Below are 15,950 nucleotides of genomic sequence, written 5' to 3'. Positions count from 1 at the left end.
AATCAATCTCACCGTTAGATCGATTATGTTGATCCAACGGTTATATTTATTTCCATTTTTTTATGGTCATCATAACCATACAAAGATGAAAATAAATATAAAATATTAAATTTGGGGAATCATGACCATACAAAGATGGAAATAAATATAACCGTTGGATCAATATAATCGATCTAACGGTAAGATTGATTGGTAGTCACTTGGTAGTAACACAACTTGATTGTCACAATATCCTTCCCCAATTAAATATAAAAAATAAATTTCACGAATCAATTCTGCAAATCTCACTCGTCAAATCTGAGTTTTGCTCATTAATTGTAAACAGAACCACTCATGAAATTTTAAACTCGAACCTGGAGTTTAATTTGTGTTAAGTCTTTATCCAGCAGAATTAAATTATTTATTATTTTTCACTGTTATTTTTTTTAATATTTCAAAAATGAAACTTAAAAAAATCATTATTTAAGAGAAAGTATTATTATTTTAAAAAATGATTTTTTTAAAAAATAATTTTTAACAATAAATATAAAAAAATAAATTAATTTGAACTTATGGTTCTCCCGTGATATTTTGTAAGAATCCTGAAAATAGGACGAATGAAAATTACTTTATCTTTATGTTTGCGACCTGATAGTCTTTGTAATGGAAGAGACATTTGGTGACAAGCCTGTACTTGTTTGGAGGATCGTCATAAATGATTAAAGTGTGGCGTTCCCGGTACATAAAAATTTTCAGCCAAAGTTGTTCTTGTATAAGGGGCGAGATATTGTAATGTGGCTGGAGAATCTGCCGTTTTGGCTACCACAATAGAGTATTCCATCGGTCCCCTTTCTTGTAAAGTAGTCACCAATTGAGCCACAAAAAATGCCTTTTGGCCAACAACTAGATACTAAACACATATTACATTTTGTCCCTATTGATTGAAAATCGTATCGGTGGCTAATGCTGTTTTACCAATTTGTTTGTCTCCAAAAATTAATTTTCGCTAGCCACGCCCTAGAATTAAGACAAATTACCTTACATACTCACACCTTTATTCCATTTGATCTAATTCTTACCTTTATGAGAAAAAAGATTTATTTTATTACGGGTAGTTCTTAGAAAGGATCGGGCAAACGTCGTAGACAATGCTTGAATTCGATGTAGATGCTACATAGTTGGTTCTCACCTTTCAGAGACTACGAGTACAATAGGAGCATCTGTGACAAAAGGATCACCCTAAGATAACCATCTCGTGACTATCGAGTATGAATCAAATCGGACGGTCTCCCTTATGAATTTCAGGATATTCTTTTCACTAAAAATAATAAAGAATTAATAATAAGAATTCGATTTAACGGGATTCCGCATTCGAAAGGGACATACTGTTCAAGAATTTTACATTTCATTTTTGTTTCTATAGTAATTAAGAAGTGGATAAAAAATTCAAAAAAAAAAAATGTGATGACATTCGGGTGTGCATGACAATTATTTAAGAATCTTTTTTTTTTTTAAATTTCTGTTTCTCGGGAACAGAAACAGAGAAAAAAGATTAGATAATAAATATAAATGAGTTGAAAAAAGGGAAAAGAAAAGACTTTTTCAATATGACCTACCTGCTTGACTCAATCCAATGCGTATGGTGAAATTCAAAAAATTCCTAGTTCCAACACTAGATTTCTTGTTTTAATTAAGAGGTGTCATGGAAAGAACGTGTTCAAAATCTCGATCAATTCTTTTTTCAAATCCTGCCGCAGCTGCGCGGGCTCTTCCCGTGTGCCATAAATGACCTACGAATAGGAAGAATCCTAGGACAAAATGAGAAGGAGCTAACCAACTTCTGGGAGAGATATAATTGACTGCATTGATCTCTGTAGCTACGCCACCCACAGAATTTAAAGAACCTAAAGGAGCTTGAGTCATATATTCCGCGGAACGTCGTTCTTGGACGACGCAGAAGATATTGTCGATAAATAGAAGTACATCTTGTTCATTGACATCGCGAAAATATTCCGCCATAGTTAGGGCAGTTAAACCAACTCTCATACGAGCTCCGGGTGGTTCATTCATTTGACCATATACTAGAGCTACTTTGGATTCCGCAATTTTTTTTCGTTAATTACCCCAGATTCTTTCATTTCCATATAAAGATCATTTCCCTCACGAGTCCGCTCACCATCCCCACCAAATACAGATACACCTCCATGAGCTTTGGCATTGTTATTGATCAATTCCATAATGAGTACTGTTTTACCCACCCCAGCTCCACTGAAAAGTCCTATTTTTCTTCCACGACGATAAGGAGCTAAAAGATCTACTACTTTAATTCCTGTTTCAAAAATGGATAATTTTGTATCTAACCGTATAAAGGCGGGCGCGGATCTATGAATAGGAGATGTTGTGCGAGTATCTATAGGACCTAAATTATCAATAGGCTCTCCAAGTACATTGAAAATTCGTCCACACTGAGAGACAAAAGCTAGGGGAGCGAATGAGATTAGATACCCCAGTAGTCCTAGCCGTAAACGATGGATACTAGGCGCTGTGCGTATCGACCCGTGCAATGCTGTAGCTAATCCCTTATTATAGAGATGGTGCGAATTGATTCTTTTTTTGTTTTACCAACCTCAGTCGTAGGAGAAAGAAACATTCTTCGGAGAGGAAGAAAAAAATTGAAAAAAAAAACCTACATTTGCTGGGGGTGACATTTGTAAATAAAACGATGAATTCACTCTGTCGTGTATCCCCGATTAATGCAGCCTGATATGCTTCAATTTTAAGTTTATACTATTAAGCGAAAGGTTATACCTATACCTATGGAGTTAGCCCAACCCTACACCATTACTACCAATAGGCAGCACGGAGGAAGAAGCACTACGTTTAGGAATCAACAACACGAAAATTCTTCCAAAAAAATGGCTAACAGATGGTATTTAGATAAAGATCTTATTCCCTTTTCGTCTTAAACCTTGGCATCGATCCAATCTAGAATCCTTGGAAAAGGAAAAAAAAAAACCAATGAAAAAAAATAACTTTTGTTTTTTAACAATTTGTGGAAGTAGAATTGCCTTTTACTGGTTATCCCCGAGATCGGCTTTCATTTTTTTATCCTATTTTAAAAGAACTCAAAAGAAAGACGAAATTTTTTGTTAAAACTGATTTTTTGTTTGGTTCCCAAGATGAACCAGTTTAATTTTTGTGCTGGGAAATAAAAAAATAGGAACAAATTTGCCAGGGCACAAAACGAGAATCACTTTTTCAGTTTTTCTTTTTTTCATTCACCACTTTCAACCCTCTCTCTCAAAAAATAAAAAATAAAAATGACATCTCCCGCTTCTACCTTTAAGTTTTTTTCTCTTCTCCTTGTTGGGTTTTGCTTTTTCAGCCTATTAGGGTGGTCTAGTGTATAAGAAGAGTCTAAGAAACCTAAAACTCATTCTGATTAGGATGAAGGTTTCTTGGAACCCATATATATTCTACATTTATAGTCGGTCTTCACTTGGTGATTGCAAAGGCTGAGACAAGATCTAGTACCTACACACTTCCCATTACCCCTTGATGACTATAAGTGAGATAGTCACCAAGTGGTCATAATATTTTTATATTTTGATTTACTCCAAAATCTCAATTTTTTTTTTATTCTTACTGTGCTAAAGCTCGCCTTATTGTGTAGTTTGGTTATGAGATTTGATACATGATAATTTTGTTCCTATATAATGTATTTTATCATTGCTAGGTGACTTAAGAAATAATAATCTCATGATTCAAAAAAAATGCTCACATCTTTCTCTTGTAACTTCGGTTCAGATACATGCTTTGATCATGAGGTTTGATTCATAATATTTTTATTCATGCGTAATTATTTTATCATTTATGATGCGACTAAAAAATAGTAATATTATAATTTAAAAGAAAACAAAAAAACATGGTGTCAAGGAGTGAATTTGGTGATTTCCATTAAATGCAAATTTTCTTTGGTGGCATGTGACATGATAATTTAAATTCCAACCTAAAGAAATCCATTAGAGAGGTATACTATACATTAAGAAATGATAGGTAATCAATGCCAAATCAAAACATAAGTTGGATAATTTTTAGAAGGGATTTTATCTACAGAGACTTCAAAAAAGGTGTATGAAACAAAAAAATAAATTAATCAAAAATCCTTATATTCTTCATCCATTCTAATAGCCCTTATGCCAAAACTTGTGGGAAAATCCTTAACTTTTGTTTAAAATGTTTTGTTTTAATTTAAATTTAATTTTTTTAATTAGAGATTTGAGCCGGTTATTCCTTGGTCTCTTTAATTTTTATGACGAGGCCCAGGACCAAATACAAAACTTAAATTGGATTATGTTAAATTTCATGAATTTTTGAGCTAAAATTCAATAATTTTATTATTAAAAAACATCAATTATGTTCAAAATCTTATATATATTTCAATTAAGTAAACTTATTCAGGCTATATTAAATGGCAATCAGGTTAACATTTCCCTATGCCAGCATTATTACATTTGAAGTTTCAAATAATTTGGAGTCTCATATATGGTATCTAATAAAATAAAAATACTAATTAAAATAAAATATTTTATTTTTTGAAGAATCATTTGAATAAAATAAGAAGGAAAGTAATCTTTACGAAATTTATTTACAATTGTACACATGGCATTTTCTGAGTATAAATCCCTCCAAACTCCATAATATATAGGATACATTGCGTAATCATCCGAAATAATCACATTGTTTATATACAAATAAACTATGATGAAGAGTAGGGTGCGAAAAGAAGGGAATGCCTTCCCAGTTTTATCCACCATTTCTCCATACTAAATTATGTTGCAGAATCCTTCTTCTGTAAACAAGTGAAAGAAAAAACATTGCCCAAGTTGAAAGCAAATTCCGGTGAAAAGTTTTTGCTGTAAAAGGAAAAGAATATTCCTACAAGAATTTTCATTTTAAAAGGAAGGAACCTAAAAAAAAAAAAAGTATAGAAACACATAGAACAGCTTTTTTCCTTTACTTGGATATTGAATATATGCTTATCACACATGCACTTAAGGACTAGCACAAGCTTCCTCTTCCACACATCTCTTGTAGCCTCTTTGTTTTGGATTTCTGATAGCTGTTTTATGGTGTTGAACTACTCGACCAGCCAAAGACATGGTTTGTTTATTATGAACAGAATGAGGATGATTATTATAATATTGATGATTATGACATGGATGAATATTACTACTTCTTTGTTATCAATGCAATACTGAGTGGTACTGCTAGGCTCAATGTTCTTTTACCCATAGTCACCACACTTGCCTTCAGCATTTTTGCACCTATTCTAACCAATGATGGTGAATGTAGCACACTGAATCGCTTGTTGATGGGCACTTTTCTATTTATCTTGGCAGTTTCTTGTGTCTTATTCACCTTCACTGACGCCTTCAGAAGGCAGGTTTATTATAAGGTGGCAACATTCAGAGGGATATGGACTTTCTATGGTGGCAAGAAGAAACTATGTGTGCCATCAGAATACAGGCTAAATGGGTTGATCAATTCCATGCATCATTATCCTTGCTCTCTTTTCTTGCTTTTAGCAGGATTACACTTTGATGATGTGACACAGGAATGCCCAGAAAGGTGACCAACACTCTTCCCCTTGTGGTTGATTTTGTAGTGAGCAGATTTTTTTGTAGTGTTTCCTTCAAAGAGAAAAGGAATTGGCTATCCTTTCTTGCTGCAGCCGGATCCCATTTACTCTACATTGAAACACTCCGAGTTTCTGCATAGACCATGCAGAATTAGAGACCTGATTTTCACCTATGTAATCAGAGATTTGTGTAACTTGTATCAATATCCCAGAGTAACCTACACGCCCTCGTTTACTTGGGAAAAGTCTTCTAAGGGCTCAATTGTCCCAAGAAAACCACAATAATAAACCTAGCATTAAATCCCCAATAATTAACTTGACACTAATATCCCCAAAACTTCAAAACAATGAATCTACAAGTTGTTTTACTTATACTTTCATTTAACCTATTCCTAATCAATTAACTTATTCTTAATTAAGATATAGCTACATCATTCAATTTTCATGAGTTCCACTTATACACTTCTCTTCAAACAAAATCTTTTCACTTGCAAAATTTTCACTTAAAAACTCATTCCTATGAGGGGAACTTTATCACTCAATTTTTTTTTTGTTGGGCTTCCCTATATTTTCAGCCGTACACAAGTCCATTTAAAAGTTTGATAAATTGAACATCACCCCCTCCCTAGCAGAGAAATTTTTTTAGAGAGAAATTGGCAACTCGAACAAACAGTAAACAGTAACAAATTTGTAAATCAATATTTCCCTGTCGTAAAGCTATCAGACTACGACACAGAAAAACATGGAAACATATCAATTCAGGTGCAAAGAGAATGAAGTGAAAACGAAACTAATTTCTCCTATACCATTCACGTAAGCATCCACAATCTAAGAACCCCTCTCTCTCTCTCTCTCTCTCTCTAAGTAAAAAAATAAATCGCCATTATGGAGCTAAATTTAACCAGATATTAACCCATATCACTGCTCCTTTGAAAGAAGAGAAACAGAAATAACCAGTTAAATTCAAGTACAATGACAACGACGTGGAACCGAAACACCAGGTGGTTTTCTTTTCTCTCGAATTATGGCTTCTTGTATCGCTGGCAGTTTTTGGTGAACTTTCTTCCATATATGATTCACTGCACCATCCACAGGTATTGGTCCAATTCCACCAGGATGACCATTATCATACACAAAGATGGCCTGTACTCCAGCCATATTTTGGCGGAACCTGTCCTTCTGCTCCTTTGAAAATCTTTGAATATGATTCACTAGCCAGCTTGGTTTCAGTGCATCATCAACTGCCACAAAAACTGAAAATTCTGAATAATCCACCATACCTTCAAATGGGAGCTCAATGTTGTCACTGACAATAACAGGTATACAAAGACTTTGAATGGCATCAAATAGTCGGCATGAAGTGGGCGTATCCCCGGCTGGATGGAGGCAAAACTCTGATGTTCTCATCCCTCTTATTGATTGCTCTCGCCCAGTGGCATTAGGGAAGCCTTCCTCCATTACAACACCAGGCTCATTAATCAATAGATCCCATAACTTCTGTCTAACTAGGCCTCCCTGTAAATTGAATAGTTTGTCAATGAGATAAGCATGAAACAGATATTGCATTAGTTTTTCACAACTCCAAGTATCAGCATAATCATACGTTTGTTGGATAGGGATATAAATAAATCATCAGTATCTATTTACAATAAAACACAAACTGGAATTGACCTTCCAGTGCTCTTGAGAGCTGGAACAGATTTAGCTTAAATCACATATTAGACCAATAGAAAAAAGCAGAGAATTCACCACAAGGATGTCAAACATTTACCATCAACATCATGCTATAGGCTTTTTATACAATGAAATGTGTCAAGGTAAATCCACAGTCTTCAACATGAAGATAGCAACGAATAAAATTTGATTACATAATTAGATATATATTCCGCAAGTTAATTTCACAGGTCTAATCAATCCTTAATTTATTAATAACTTTGATCCTAAAACAGTTGTAAACATCTGAGATGGATTCTCATAGGCTTTTAAATAATTGACTCATGCACAAATAAATAACTCTGTAGTGTCAAAAAGTAAGGTCCGATATGTGAGGCAGGAAATTTTCTCAAAGGCAAACCATACAATTGTTACTTCCCGCTAACTGATTTTTCAGTAAATCAAAATGTCATTAAATTTCAAGAACCCTATTTTCCCAGATAGTGGATATGATTAACACTTCCTGTACATCTGTGAAATGATATATGAAAAAAAGTCAAAACCATAATGCTCATATTGCTATTAAAATCAAGCATTATATTAGAAAACTTGTACTGTAAGCGATGATCTACATCTAGTGGCATAATAACCCCCTTCTGTTAAGAGGACAGGAAGAGAGTAATATCACAGGTATCATCGAATTCAAATGTAAGAAGCATAGGAAGTGACCAAATAATTGAATAAATTGTTTTGGGGATGGGGACACTAAAATGATAAATTCTTATTACAAGGCATGTGCTTTGTGCAAAACATGAGGAGAGTGTCTTATAGTAAGAGAAAGAAAGAAGGGAGACTATTTTGCCTCCAAATACACAAGGATTGGTTCTGTGGGCAACCAAATAATAGATATGGTCCATGCAATTTTTCTTTTATTTTTATAATTGGAGACACACACATACATCTTAGTTTGGACCCAAATGGTCTTCAGCCTCACCAAGGGAAATTTGAATATAGTATTAAGCCATAAAAATAAAGATTATATGCTAAGTTCAGCTGATAACAGAGGTGTCTGATATGAAAAATCCTCAAGGAACAAGAACAACGAGACAAAAAGAATAACAGTCACTCAACAAATTTGATAACTCAAAAAGGACAGAGTAGTCAAAGAATAAAAAATTAGAGATGCTAGGGTAAAGTTTGCAAAATTTGAGGGGGGCAAAAAAAAAGTAAGCACAGCTAGTCCAAAAAGAAACAATACTGACCCGGTGCCGATGCTTAGCTCCTTTAAAATACAGTAGGTGGTGGCGCTCCTGGTTTTCTGACAAGTGCAACCTGGGAAGTAGATTTGTGTATGGCACAATCACATCTTTAAGTACCGAAACTTGGGTGTGTTGAATCATATCAGATGAGCTACAGTTGGATGATTTTGAGTCAAGTCTGTACCAACCACCAAAATCCACGACAAGGAGAATAGCTGGGGCGATCTCATCTTTAACATGCCACATTGCGACTGGGTCTGCCAAAGAATGCTTCAGTTTTAACATAACCTGACAATTCAAAGACTAAATCATAAGCTCGTAACAGCATGCCTCGGAATTTTCTCCTTTTTCATTTCTAGATATGCATTACGTTATCCACTTAATCTTATTGTTGTGCCAAAACCATCATGGTCAACATAAATCAATTTTCAAGACATGCAGCCAGACACTCAAGCATCAAAAGCAAAAAGATAGAAGCAGGACTACCTCTACCTATTTATGCAGATCAAACTTCTCATCCTAAGTGCATTAGACTTCTAAGAGAACACAATATTTGGAGACGGGTAACAAAAAACTTATTCCAGCAAAGATACGGTGCAATTAAATGAACACTTTCAACCTTCTTTCCTCGAAATTTTTGTTCATTTCGAATCCATACTCATCACGTGCAAAAAACTAAGACAATTTTTTTTTTTTTGAAACAAAAAACTCAGACAATTTAAATCAACAGAAAGCACTCCAAATAACATCATTAAATCACATTTCACTGACACCTCTACATTAAAATTCACAATTAACTACAACCTTAACAATAACACAAACAAACTTGCAAGCAAAGAGAACATAACATACCAGTGAGCACAAACACGTGATCTCGGCCACCAGAACGCTTCCAAGCTTTGGTTTTCTTCAGAAAATCCATGACCTCCCTCTGCCTATGGTAATCCTCGTTCCCAACCTTCTTCCTGAACACCCCTTTTGCCATACCGAGTTGCATTTCCGCACTGACAGTGGCAAAGAAGGGCACGAAGACCACGTGGGCGTCACGTGCGTCAAGAACCCGTTTTGCAATGGACCCAGTTCGCAGTTTGGGAGGGGTCATCAAATCCCCCATGATCCAGTACTCGGCGCTGTACTGCTTGATCAGTGGGTTCTCGGGATATGGAGGGAATTCTAGGGTTTTCCCCAAATTGTTCGATCGAATCTCGCGATCCGAGTCGCTGCCGAGTCGGGAATCGGTGCCGAAGGACCAGTAGCGGTTGAGGAGACCGTAATTGACGGATCTGGGAAGCTCAGCCACGTAAACGTTGATGCTTGAATCGGTGGAAGATTGGAGAGAAAGAGAAGGGTGTGAGGTGTTGATGTTGGTGTTGGTGGTGGAGGTCGAGAAGAAGAAAGCGAGAGAGAGAATGGAGAGAAGGGTGAACACGACGAATAGTTTGGGAACAGAGAAGGGACCATTGTTGTTGTTCTTCACAATCACAGGCATTGATTTGTTTTCTTTGCTTCTTGTCTCTGTGATGTGATTCAGCGTAACTGCTTTTCTTTTTTTGGTAGTTTAGCGTCAGTGCTTTTCACTGAAGAAGCTATATGCACTATGCAGTTTCAGAAATAAATAAATGTTGAGTTTTTTTTTTTTTTTTTTTTTTAATCCCTATATTTTAGTTTTATAAATAATTTTATAAAAAAACAAATCAAATCTTGATTGATTTATGAGTGAAAAATGACTGATAATTTTTATAAGAAAAATGCTTCTTCCAAGCATAGAAGAAATATATCATCTCACATTTGATATATGTGACGCTATTCTAAAGTGTGTAAAAAACAAATTAGAATTTAAAATATAGAATCAACTATAATTAAATGTTAGAAATTATACAAATGTAAATGTATGTAGGTTGTTGTGCTCTTATCTTTTTATCTTTTTTTTTTAAATGAGAATTGTATAATAAAATTGGTTAAACACAAAGTGTAGGATTATAGTGAGATGGGGAAGAGCATGATATAGGGGAGATCCGAGAAAAACATATTGATGAGAATGTGAGCCGGTCTTTACAGACAACCATACATAAGAACACAAAAAGCCACTAGAAAATGGATTTGAAATCGATGATATAATTTGATAGATAAATACTCAGCCCCTTTTGACTGCACACATTGCATTCAACTATGAAGAAACTTACGGTTCACTGCAAGATTATTTATGAAATATCATTCAATTTTCTTTTTCAATAAAATCTTCCATAAAAGTTATCAGATTTAACTTCACAAAATGTAGTTGCGAGTCTCATGGTGTAATAACATAACTTCTCTAACATGATGAAGACAGGGAAGCAATATAATAGTACTATAATGAGGTGGAAAAGCAAATGATACACAATGCAAACCAATTTTTCTGTACTTGGGTTTGTTCATAAACCTTGGTAGATATTACTTTTTAAATTTTAAATTTGGAAGTCGTAAACCAGAAGAAAAATGCCAAGAAAAATAGAAACAATGTCTTGCATCAAAATTTGCTGAGAGTCACAAATGTTTTAACTCTCTTACAAGAAAAGAAAACTGGAGAGAGTTTAGTTGAACCCATTACAAAATTTAGGTAGCCAGATAGCAATGTCATGCTCCCTCTAAACTAATCCACAAGAAATTTCCAAAAAGTGAAAGAAAAAAAAAGAATAAAAAGAAAGAAAAACTATCCCGCAAGAAAAGTCTTAGTGTTCTTCTACCGCATATAGTTGACTAAGCCATTGCAACCTCATCAAAATTCCAATCTTGCACTTGGTCCCTCCTCACAGCACAACTTCGTACAAGCCGTGGATTACCAGGTATCTCACTGTTACAGGAAACAGTAGGTTGCGGGGTAACTTTGGATGAAGATGATGCATGAAACAAGTGTGTTGTAGGGGGTTGAACAGATAATTTCTTAGTTAAGCAGCTAGCAATAGCATAACATCTTCCTTCATTTTCTGAACTAGAAACAGAACTTCTAAAAGAGTGCGAGGGTGATGGACTTTCCACACTATGGCACACAAGACATGCCAGACTCATTGTAGCTCTCACGGTCTTCAACTGCCACTTATGTCAGAAATAACATTTTTGTATTAGTAAACAAATAAAAGTCTTGATTAAAATTTTTTAAATGAGCGTTGATGTTCATATCAATCAATGTTCAATCTGGCACCTAGAGAGTGGGATGTAGCATGTAAAGTATGGGAAGAATAATAAAATCAACACAATATTTAACTATCTTGCTTAGAAGAGTCAACTTTCTAGGCTAAACTGAATATCAGAAATTAAGAGTACCACATTATATAAAGCTTCCTTATACCACAAATCATCCGTTTCTTACGAGCATATTGTCAATCGGGTATTAGAAATTTGACCTAAAATCAAAATTTACTTGAGCATCTAACCTCAAACTCTAATTTTATAAGCATACTGTTGTGATGACTGTGAATACCACATTATTGAAACCTAATCGTGGTTATAATCTATCATTCATCTTAAGCAAGAATCATGTTTCAAACCCTAGAGTACAACCATAAGTACAATATGATTTCTGATAACAAAAATAAGATATAACCCACTGACTGCTACACTTAATGCTGAAAGAAAATTATCTCCACTTTACCATAGTCTTTCTTATTTATTAACATCTTTTGCATCATACACTACAACTTTCACGCTTCCTTCTTGTCAAGCAGGATGCGTCATATCATTAAGAAATAAATTGATCATTTCAACTTAGTTCTCACACCACCAAAGGAAGGTGAAGCATAATATATGATGCCTATCAATACCATAATGCTTTTCCCTTATAGAATTACATATTTGATTATTTTAAAGAGTAAAGCAACTCTATCATTACAGGATGATCAATCATGGACTCAGATAACAACACGCTATTTTCTTATGTTATGACAAGGTCAGGTTGACAATATCGGCAAAGGACTATTAGCAAGAAAGACACGAGTTTTCAGCATATTTCTCCTCTCCTCGACATTTTTAAATATATAATCAAAGAATAACTTTTTTGCTGCAGCTATTACAGAAGAAACATTATAGAGAACTTCAATCCCAAACACTTGACACTGGAATGTACACATAACCTCTGCAGCAGACAGACGAAGGTTAATCTCAAATCGGTTTAGACAGTAAAAGGAACGGGCGAGGGTTGGAATAAGTTTAATGATTCTCAAAGGTTTAGCGGTTGATGAGCCAAAATTAGTTCAAGAATTGATGAACTAACTTGCAGGGGACTTTTAAAAAACCCAAACTCAAGCAGATTAGAATTCAGCTACAGTAAACTAAATGTTTCCTTTTGTTTCCTCCACTAGATGCAAAGTTTCCTCCACTAGATGCAAAGCTACTTGTCAATTACTTCAAAATTCTTGCTTATAGTAAAAGTAGATGCTCACGTCAATTTAATCTTTACTTATTCTTTTACTCCTTTTTCCCCCTCCAGGGGCTTTTTAATTTAGCACTCCTTGCTTATTCTATAACCCCACTCTATATTCACAAAACTGAAATCCTGACCAGAAAGTGAATGCTTTTCGCTGAAACACCACCCAATCCCCAGAATTAGATGAACTATTGCCACCCATCCATAACACCCAAAAATAGAAACTTAACTAAGACTGAAAACAACAACTTGGTTTGAAATTTTGAATCTCCAGGAATTCAGAAAAAACAACTGCCAGCGTTAAAACCCAAATCATCGTAACAGCAAGCAACCCACAAGACAAAGATCAGATTCGGATGAATCACGGGATCGTAAATGATGTGATCTAACCCGAAGAAATAGGTGAAATTTACAAGAATCCGAAAATGGGTTTCGCTTGAATCAAAATGAAGCACGGAGAATAGAGCAAAATAATCAAAAGGGTGAGCGAAGAATGCAAAAGGGTTGGAGCTACATACCTCGTTTCTGAATGCAGAGGAGAGAAGGAGACAAGGGTGGGACAAGATTCGACGAGCCTTTACGAGGTAAACTCTGAGTTCGGAAAAGGAACTGGGCCTCTGTTGTTGTATTGTATCGTATTGTGTTTCGAAATGGGTAACTTTATCTTATTTATTTTTACAAAGATACCACCGACGAACATAATTAATGAAAATTTTAAAAATAAATTACCAAATTTAAAATTATTTTTCAAAATAATATAACTAATTGTGTAGGAGTAGGAGAAGGATGCGCAAGCGCAACTAATTCCACATATGAGATGTGCAATTGCGAGGTGCTGCAACCAAAACAGTTGTGTAAACACCCAAACGATATTAGTTGGAGAATTATTTCAGTGGTACTGGATTATCATTAATTCAATGATTCTGATCAATCAAAATAATATAATTAATGAGGAATGAGGAATGAGAGGAGAGAAAAGAAGAGAAATAAAAAATAATCCAAATTTCATCTTCTAAATAGAAGGACCAGACGGGCCCGAAACACCAAAAAAATTTCCTATTAGTTGTGCTTGCGCATACCGGTTCTGTGTACAACTCATGGAATCGTGTCATGTAACACTTGCTCTTTTTTTTTTTTTTTTATAACAATCAGGAAAGGAAATAAAATAAAATAAAAACAATTAAGAAATCATCCTAGGCCAAGCCACACCTACAGAGTCTCGAACAAGCCTGTCACCACACCCAAGTTAAATATTAATTAGTGTCATAAATATTTGTTTAGTCAAATAATAATCGATGTAATTAGAATCTTGCAAATTTAAAAATGTTAAACTTATCATCATTAATTATGATCTGATAAATAATGTTTTTTATTTGGAAAAATATTTCAATAGTGATTGCAAATAATTCACTCCCTAAAAGACGTTATTTTGGGTTGAAAGATTAAAAAATTACCATGATAAAAATTATTATAATCTTAAAATAATTTAAAATTACAAAAATACTTTAATTTTTGCCTTAAAATAATATTATTTTAGGCTCAATGCAGATAACTTATCTGCATTTATTCTAAAAAAAAGAAACATTTTTTTATTTTTAATGAAAGAATAATTAACATAATATATGATTTTCGATCGCAGACTCCTTCCAAACACGATTTGATTCGGGGGTCAACGTGCATGTAGCGTCTAACTACTGATCCCAACCCTTATAGAGAAGGAGTCAATGACCCGACGGGGTCAACCCTGGGATAGGACGGAGTTTTCAAACACTGACTACTCATCTTTCATTTTTGTTTCAAACTATTATTTGAATTAGGGATGTGCATGGGGCGAACCAAACCGAATTTTTTTAAAAATCGAACCGAATTGGTTTAAATGGTTTGATTTGGTTCGGTTCGATTTAAAACTGGTTCGATTTGGTTGGAAACGGTTCGGTTCGGATCGGAACCGGTTCAGGTCGACCTTATTTTGAAAAAAATAATTAAAATTTAAAAAATAAAGTTATAAAAATCAATTTTGTTCAGTTTGAAAACGGTTCGGTTTGGTTCAAAAAGGTTTGGTTCTTAAACTGGTTCTAAAAACCGGTTCGGTTCATGAACTGGTTCTTTAAAAACCGGTTCGGTTCATAAACTGGTTTTTAAAAATCGGTTATTTTAAGGGTGAATCGGTTCGGTTTAATTTTTTGGTTATTTTGTACACCTCTAATTTGAATATTGAATGGCATTTATGATTATGTTTCCTTTTCTCCTCATTTTCTCATCACTTTAAGGTGGTGGCTTTTGTGTTAGCTTATAAGAAGGGGGGATACACGTTACACCACGATTTTGAATCAGAAGAGATATTTCAAAAAATGGCAGATCTATTCACTCTATCAATAACCGAGCCAGATCTGGTGTATCATAACGGATTTGCCTTTTTCTATTGATTCCTCCGGATTTGATCAAAAACAATTCTTGAATGAGGTATAATCCACATAAAAAGGGAATTTGTTGTTACAATAGAAGCAGAAGTGATATCGATTATTCAAGAATCGAAGTCGATTTGCTTTACAAAAAGAGGATATCAATGAACTTCTATGAAATGGTTTCACGGGATTCAGCCAATTGTCTTGATCGTGGGTTGTTTGGTATCAGGGAAAAAAAAAATTCCCTGGAAAGAGTGATAGGGAAAATGAGTTTGCCATGTTTTGTAGGGGGAAGAACTAAATTGAAGGTTGGAAAAAATTTCTCCCATTCAATTATTTTCCACATGAAAACATTATCCAATTTTGGCATTCAAAACATGGAGAAAAAAAAAAACTCACCACGTGGGGGGAAAGTCAAAAAAGTTTTGTAAGACAAAAACACCCTTTAATCAATCCTAGTTTATGGTGGTGTGAAAGAAAAAAATTCAACAAAGGTTTGATGACAGAATAAATTCAACAATATTTAAATTTATGACTACTTTGGTAGTTTTGGGTAAGATTCCCATCATTTTTTTACAATCAACCAAACATAGTTAGTAAAATTAACACAAGTC

At 34.4% G+C, this 15,950-nt stretch overlaps 3 protein-coding genes across 4 annotated transcripts; 1 reads left to right on the top strand and 2 right to left on the bottom strand.

The window, feature by feature from the left end:
• The first annotated feature begins 5,197 nt into the window (after positions 1 to 5,197).
• On the top strand, positions 5,198 to 5,614 carry LOC133290047 (protein DMP2-like). The gene has a single exon (XM_061488101.1). It carries the CDS (start codon positions 5,198 to 5,200, stop codon positions 5,612 to 5,614), a length of 417 nt encoding a protein of 138 aa, XP_061344085.1.
• A 742-nt stretch (positions 5,615 to 6,356) lies between these two features.
• On the bottom strand, positions 6,357 to 10,077 carry LOC133290099 (probable arabinosyltransferase ARAD2). The gene is made up of 3 exons (XM_061488159.1): positions 9,385 to 10,077; positions 8,536 to 8,789; positions 6,357 to 7,135 (listed from the first exon to the last, which is right to left on the bottom strand). Exons 1-3 carry the CDS (start codon positions 10,019 to 10,021, stop codon positions 6,584 to 6,586), a joined length of 1,443 nt encoding a protein of 480 aa, XP_061344143.1. The 5' UTR covers positions 10,022 to 10,077; the 3' UTR covers positions 6,357 to 6,583.
• A 912-nt stretch (positions 10,078 to 10,989) lies between these two features.
• On the bottom strand, positions 10,990 to 13,556 carry LOC133290107 (uncharacterized). 2 transcript variants are annotated; one of them, XM_061488172.1, is made up of 2 exons: positions 13,450 to 13,548; positions 10,990 to 11,598 (listed from the first exon to the last, which is right to left on the bottom strand). In XM_061488172.1, the coding sequence occupies exon 2, from the start codon at positions 11,575 to 11,577 to the stop codon at positions 11,269 to 11,271; it is 309 nt and encodes a 102-aa protein (XP_061344156.1). In that variant the 5' UTR covers positions 11,578 to 11,598; positions 13,450 to 13,548; the 3' UTR covers positions 10,990 to 11,268. The 2 variants fall into 2 exon arrangements, with proteins under 2 accessions (XP_061344156.1, XP_061344155.1); XM_061488171.1 differs by having other exon boundaries at positions 10,991 to 11,604; positions 13,450 to 13,556.
• Between the last annotated feature and the right edge of the window lie 2,394 nt (positions 13,557 to 15,950).

The sequence above is a fragment of the Gastrolobium bilobum genome, unplaced genomic scaffold (genome assembly GCF_033153095.1).
Source record: "Gastrolobium bilobum isolate Gb01-03AN ecotype WA unplaced genomic scaffold, APGP_CSIRO_Gbil_v1 utg7782, whole genome shotgun sequence".
Lineage (NCBI taxonomy): Eukaryota > Viridiplantae > Streptophyta > Magnoliopsida > Fabales > Fabaceae > Gastrolobium > Gastrolobium bilobum.
This window is presented reverse-complemented; position numbering and strand designations above follow the sequence as displayed.